Below are 6,949 nucleotides of genomic sequence, written 5' to 3'. Positions count from 1 at the left end.
GCGCCGCGCTGAGTTGACGCCTCGGGGACATCTTCCGGTGGGCGGCTCTGGGGCTGCTTGTCCTTCCGGAAGATGGCCTCAACCGCCTCCTGGCCAGAGGCGAACTTGGTGGCGATGTCCATCAGCTCGCTCGCCCTGGTGGGGGTCTTGCGACCTAGCTTGCTCACCAGGTCGCGGCAGGTGGTGCCGGCGAGGAACGCGCCGATGACATCCGAATCGGTGATGTTGGGCAGCTCGGTGCGCTGCTTCGAGAATCGCCGGATGTAGTCCCAGAGAGACTCTCCCGGCTGCTGTCGGCAGCTTCGGAGATCCTAGGAGTTTCCAGGGCGCACGTACGTGCCCTGGAAATTGCCGGCGAAGGCTTGGACCAGGTCGTCCCAGTTGGAGATCTGCCCCGGAGGCAGGTGCTCCAGCCAGGCGCGAGCGGTGTCAGAAAGGAACAGGGGGAGGTTGCGGATGATGAGGTTGTCATCGTCCGTTCCACCCAGTTGGCAGGCCAGCCGGTAGTCCGCGAGCCACAGTTTCGGTCTCGTCTCCCCCGAGTACTTTGTGATAGTAGTCAGGGTTCGGAACCGGGTCGGGAACGGCGCCCGTCGTATGGCGCGGCTGAAAGCCTGTAGACCGGGTGGCTCGGGCGAGGGACTCTGATCCTCCCCGCTATCGTAGCGTCCCCCACGCCTGGGGTGGTAGCCTCGGCGTACCCTCTCGTCGAGGTGGGCCCGACGGTTGCGGTGATGGTGCTCATTGTCGAGGCGACCCGGGGCCGCAGGCGCTGTGTTGCGCGTGCGCCCGGTGTGGACTGAGGCTTCCCGCATGAATCGGGAAGTCGCAGCGCGATGTTCCGAGGGGTACCCCTGCCTTCGGGAGGCGGAGCTTTCGGCCCGTCGGACCGCGGCGTCCTCCAGAAGATTCTTGAGCTCTCCCTGGATACGCCGCCTCTCGGTGGTTGATGGCTCCGGCATCGCGCGGAGAAGCATTGCCGCTGCAGCTAGGTTCTGGCCGACCCCACTGGGAACCGGTGGCGGCCTTACCCTGACATCGTTGGCGACGCAGTGCTGGATGCCCTGGGGGAGATGACACACTTCTCCGGCCAGAGGTTGGCCCGCCCATTCCTGCCCATTGTCCCGGCGGAACGACTCAAGTGTTCCTGCTCCCTCGTCGAGCCTGGCCTGCATCTTGCGGATTTTCTCGAGCTGTGGGTCATGACCCCCCGCCGGGATGGGGACCACAGCTAGCTCCCGAAGGATGTCGACGCGAGGCACAGGCCTAGGGAAGTCACCGTTCTTCGGCATACCAAGATGGTTGCCTTCGTCGGGACCCCCTAGATCGACGTGGAAACATTCACGACTTGGGCCGCAGTCCTCGTCGCCGAGGCTGCGGCTACCGTCGGAACAGTCGGAAAGGCAGTAGTCGCACGCGGTCATAAAGTCCCGCATGGCACTGGGGTTACCAAGTCCGGAGAAATCCCAACCAAAGTCGGGCTCGTCATCTTCCTCGGACCCCGAGGGCCCGTAGGTCGAGACGGCCGTCAGCCGGTCCCAGGGTGACCACATACGATACCCCAGAGGGTTTGGACTCGCCTCTACGAGAGCGTCCACCAAAGCGAAGTCGCTTGGTGGGTCGAGGCTGAATCCAAAAGGAGTGAGATGGGAATCGGTTGGTACCTCTTGGTCGACGGGCGGTGACGAAGTCACGTCAGGGGCTGACTGCACCGTCGTTTCAGGTACGAGGGTGACGCCCAGCAAGTCCTTCGCGAGCGTGCTGGCGTCGTCCGTTTGCTTGGGATTGGCGTGTTGCGGGGAGACGGCGATCGTCTTCGTCTCAGACGCGAGGTCGATGCCCGACGTGCCCCCCGTTGGGGCGCCGACGCCGTCGACTTGCTCGACAGCAGACGAGGTGCTGCCTCTTGCTTGGTCTCGGTTGCCCCGCCTCCTCCTCCGTCGGCGGGGGAGGGGACGAGACAAGCCCGAATATTGTTCCTCCACCTCGTGGGGAAGACGTCGTCGATTCCGCCGCCGGCGGGCGGGTTGTCGGCCGCCATTGGCGCTGTCGCGCGGCGGGGGAAGGAGTATCATGTCGTAGCTGCCGTCGAGGGACATGAACTCAAGACTCCCGAAACGGAGTACCATCCCGGGCTGGAAAGGTTGCTGAAGACTGCCCATCTAGAGCTTGACGGGAAGCTGTTCGTCAACACGCAGCAGGCCCCTACCTGGCGCGCCAACTGTCGGCGTTTCGAACCCGGGGGGTCCCTGGACCGACGAGTAAATTATCGCCGCGTGCCCCAGCCCAGATGGGTTGGCGCGAGACGGAGCGCAAAGGGGGGAAGAAGCCGGAGGGAGACAGGCGTGAGAGGTGAAATCCTGCGGCCTTCGTGTTTGTCCCGCGCCCAGGTCAGGTGCGCTTGCAGTAGGGGGTTACAAGCGTCCACGCGGGAGGGAGCGAGCGGCCTCACGCGAGCGTCGTCCTGTCCTTCACCGCGCGGCCAACCCTCTCTAAGAGGGCCCTAGACCTTCCTTTTATAGGCGTAAGGAAAGGATCTAGGTGTACAATGGGGGTGTAGCAGTGCGCTAACTTGTCTAGCGGAGGGGAGCTAGTGCCCTAAGTACATGCCATCGTGGCAGCCGGAGAGGTTTTGGCACCCGGTTCGTGTGGTGTCGTGGCCGTCGGAGGAGCGCTAGAGCCTGGCGGAAGGACAGCTGTCGGGGCTGTCGAGTCCTTGCTGACGTCCTCTTGCTTCCGTAAGGGGGCTGAGAGCCGCCGTCGTCATAGAGCGTGCGAGGCGCCATCATTACTTGTTTGGCGGGGTGAGCCAGATGGGACGCCGGTCTTGTTCCCCGTAGCCTGAGTCAGCTTGGGGCAGGGTAATGATGGCGCCTCCTGTTGACGTGGTCGGTCCGAGCCCTGGGTTGGGCGAGGTGGAGGCTCCTCCGAGGTCGAGGTCGAGTCTGTCTTCCGAGGCCGAGGTCGAGTCTGAGCCCCTGGGTCGGGCGAGGCGGAGACCGTCGGCTGAGGCCAGGGCTGAGACCGAGCCCTGGGGTCGGGCGAAGCGGAGTTCGTCGTCTTCCGGGGCTGAGCCCGAGTCCGAGCCCTGGGGTCGGGCGAAGCGGAGTTCGTCGTCCTCCGGGGCTGAGCCCGAGTCCGAGCCCTGGGGTCGGGCGAAGCGGAGTTTCCTATGGCGCCTGGGGCCGGGCTTGGCTGCTGTCAGCCTCACTCTGTCGTGTGGCACAGCAGTCGGAGCGGCGCAGGCGGCGCTGTCCTTTTGTCAGGCTGGTCAGTGGAGCGGCGAAGTGACTACGGTCACTTCGGCTCTGTCAACTGGAGGACGCGCGTCAGGATAAAGGTGTCAGGCCACATTTGCATTAAATGCCCCTGCGATTTGGTCAGTTGGCGTGGCGATTTGGCCAAGGTTGCTTCTTGGTGAAGACTGGGCCTCGGGTGGGCCGAAGGTGTGTCCGTTGCTGGAGGGGGTCCTCGGGCGAGACGTAGATCCTCCGGGGTCGGCTGCCCTTGCCCGAGGCTGGGCTAGGGCGAGGCGGGATCGCGTCCCTTGAATGGACCGATCCTTGACTTAATCGCACCCATCAGGCCTTTGCAGCTTTGTGCTGATGGGGGTTACCAGCTGAGATTTAGGAGTCTTGAGGGTACCCCTAATTATGGTCCACGACAATATTGATTGAGTGATGTCTTTAAAAAGTGCATAAAATATTTGATCTGAACACATAACATGATGCACGCTCTTGCTAGAAAAATACTAAGAGTTTGTAGTGTTTTTACTCCAGCAGAAACAGAACATATAAGAAGACTATTGCTTCTTGTGGACATCTTCAGAAGAGAAGGCACCAATATGATCACAATAGTTGTTGAATAAAACCTGGAAAGGATCCTCGTAGATTCACAGACATGATTACATAGCCCTAATTCCTAAACCCATGTGACACAGCGACATCGAGAAACATCTTTCATCTGTTGATATCCTCAGCAGCTCGCTCGCTTCCTCTCGTCATCTGACTGACCTGTATCTAACATTGTTATTTCGTAAGACCACCTATCACGGTTAAAAATTATTTAAGTGAGGCATTGCTATTTTAATAGGCCAGAGTTCTTTAAAACTGCAGAGACTATCTTGCTTTGAATCCTATTATATCACTGTTAAAAAATATTTTAGTAAAGTGTATCCTCGCAATCACATGCAGCTAGCCTCATTTTTATAGTCTCTTCTGAATTCGATTTCCAATTCTTCAGCATCCTAGACTAATATAATGTCTTAGAATCTATTTACATGACTCAAACGTATATGAAAATCATGAACCTTTGCTTATGTACATTGATGGCGTGATGACTTAGCTGTGCATAAAGAAAAGGCACCAATAAGATTACAAGAATTCTCATCTCACATATTCGCACTCATCAATCATCACGCAGCCAAGAAGCATCTCAAATTTAATAAAATTAAAATCGTTTGCCTTTCTAAAGAAGTTACCCTTACATTTATTTCTCCATAACTTTTAGCTCTTGAACCAACTTGTTACCCCTCCAAATGTTCTAAAATGAAGGGTACATAGACTTAGTATAATTTCTCAAGTTTCCTGATCATTTCATCTTTGTTAGTGTTATTGAGACTGATATAATGTCAGCTAACAGAGTACAGTGGATCCTCGCACTCACTTTCACCTTTTTCATAGTCTCTTCTGAATTCTATTTCCAATTCCTCAGCATCCCAGACTAATATAATGTCTTATATTCTAATTACATGACTCAAAAATATATGGAATCATGAACCTTTGCTTATTTAACTGTGTTCAGTATAAACATGGGGATTGCTCTAACATCAATAATAAGAGTTTCTACTATTTTACTTATGGTACAAGAATTCTCATGTCACAGATTCGCACTCATCAATCATCAAGCAGCCAAGAAGCGCCTTTCCAGTAGCTCGCTCGCTTCCTCTCCGATCGCTTCGAAGTCGTCTTTCTGGGCCTCTGGTCAACCACCTGCCTGACGACATTGTTATTGCGTCGCCGCTTCTGGTCGTCTTCTTCTCGGTAGTAGCCTCCAGGGAACTTGCGCTTTGCATCCCCTGTCTGCTCGCTGCGGATGCGACCGACGGCGACGCCGACGGCGACGGGAGACATCTTCTTCTTGGCACACAACCATTGCTTCTTGTCTCGTTGAACCGGAAGATCAGTGTCGACCGGAACGCATACTGCCTCTTGTTCTTGATCTATCTGCGATAGTTTCTCAAAGATGGCTCTGCATCTGGAGATTTTACCATTGATGGATGTCGTCCACCCGTCGATGATGCTGCATGCGAGGCCGCGCACCCTCCCAGACTCGTGACTCCACAGATCACCGACGGCCTCGATGACGTTGGTGGTTGCCAGCAGGGTCGGGGTCGCCTCCACCACCCTCAGCGTCTCGAGAGCCTCCACCATCGCCTCGTCGAGCAGCTGGCAGAGCCACTCCGCTCGCTCGACGCTATCGTTGCCCGTGACATCACAGAGTATCTCCACGATGTCGCCCCTCACTTGCCGGTGATTGTCTCGGGAGCAGTGTGTGGCGGCCTCAATGGCAGCGTCGATGGCGCCGAACGCCGAGAAGAAGCGCTTCCACCGGCGAAGCGGGCTCTTCTCCGCCATCTCCACGCCCGTATGGAACGCCGCTCGCTGCAGGAAGACGCTCTGCTCTGTCGCTGGTTACGACTTACGAAGACGGAGGCTGGTGAGGAGGAAGGAGATGGATCTACGCGCCTTTATATTGAGTCGCCACCGCCACGCATGCACGGGAGCCCGACTGCCCGAGTACGGCTGGTTTTTTATGTCCGAAAAGTTTTGGATAAGGGACGGACTTTTTAGTAGATTCTCAACAAATTAGATGAAAAACAAATTATACGAAATTGATTCGAAGTCGCTGGAATGTTTTTCCCAACAAGAAGTACCGCTCCAACGGAAATCAATTATAAACTATGACGACACTCGAAAGATTTTTGGGAGAAAATAAATTTTACTACCCAATATAAGACCACTACAACAATATCTAAGGAATTTGTTTTTTACCAGCCACTATACATAGCTGATGGGTAACCATGTAATTACGAGTAATAATGTAAACATGGAGAATTTTTTTTTCATTTTTTTAAAAAAATATTACTTCAATAAGTCTATTGCAACCAACAAGATGCAACTCCTTATCACACCTTATTTGGGTTTATGAATTATAAGTAGAAAAACTAAATAAAAAAACAATTTATATTTTTGCAAAAAAATTCAGAATTAATTAGGATGTTGATATTTTAACTAACTTAATATATAACTAGGTAGGTGCCCGTGCGATGCCACGGAACACAAATTGCGAGCCTCTAATGGACTTAGAGCCCTGGCGACGAGTAGCGTGAATACAATGGTGAGTGCTCGTGCGCTGCGACGGAAGTAAAAAAAAATTGTATGAAATATATAAACGGAACGACAAATATCACCATGATATGTAAAATCCATGTGGTGATTTCTCTCACTGACTGTAAGATTATTGTATACATGACTGGAGATATTTAGTCTTCAAACTGTCCAGAACAACCGCCTGGTGGTTCCATGTCCCTGAACCAACACACTGCACAGACTGTGGAATCATGACCCCCTCTTTTTCTGGTGCTACTAAGTCGTTATTTGTCAAACTGAAGACTGAATTCCAATAATACCTGCAAATTATTCACAACCAGATGTATTTGTAAGTGTCATTGATCATACGACTTAGAAAACAATTAAATATTTTGATAGATCACTGGGTCTTTTGCTAGTCGAATGTTCTGAGCGCAAATGAACCACGCACGGATCATAGTTTTAGTTGATCCAATTCTCATGTCTACAGATTTTAGTGCCGAATGTGTGTCCAGTAAACGTGTGATACTTACTCTAGGACTAAGAGTGCCTCAATTAACCATTCACGAAGTAGCTGC

General features: G+C 53.6%; 1 protein-coding gene across 1 annotated transcript; it reads right to left on the bottom strand.

The window, feature by feature from the left end:
* Nucleotides 1-4,895: 4,895 nt before the first annotated feature.
* On the bottom strand, nt 4,896-5,636 carry LOC103651933 (uncharacterized). Its single transcript, XM_008677599.1, has one exon. It carries the CDS (start codon nt 5,634-5,636, stop codon nt 4,896-4,898), a length of 741 nt encoding a protein of 246 aa, XP_008675821.1.
* Nucleotides 5,637-6,949: the final 1,313 nt, after the last annotated feature.

The sequence above is a fragment of the Zea mays genome, chromosome 3 (genome assembly GCF_902167145.1).
Source record: "Zea mays cultivar B73 chromosome 3, Zm-B73-REFERENCE-NAM-5.0, whole genome shotgun sequence".
NCBI classification, from domain to species: Eukaryota; Viridiplantae; Streptophyta; class Magnoliopsida; order Poales; family Poaceae; genus Zea; species Zea mays.
The sequence above is the reverse complement of the archived record's forward strand: the minus strand, read 5'-3'. Positions and strand labels throughout refer to the sequence as shown.

Excerpts from the sequence above, each read along its gene's own strand:
- LOC103651933 (XM_008677599.1), bottom strand. The coding sequence starts at position 5,636 with ATGGCGGAGAAGAGCCCGCTTCGCCGGTGGAAGCGCTTCTTCTCGGCG.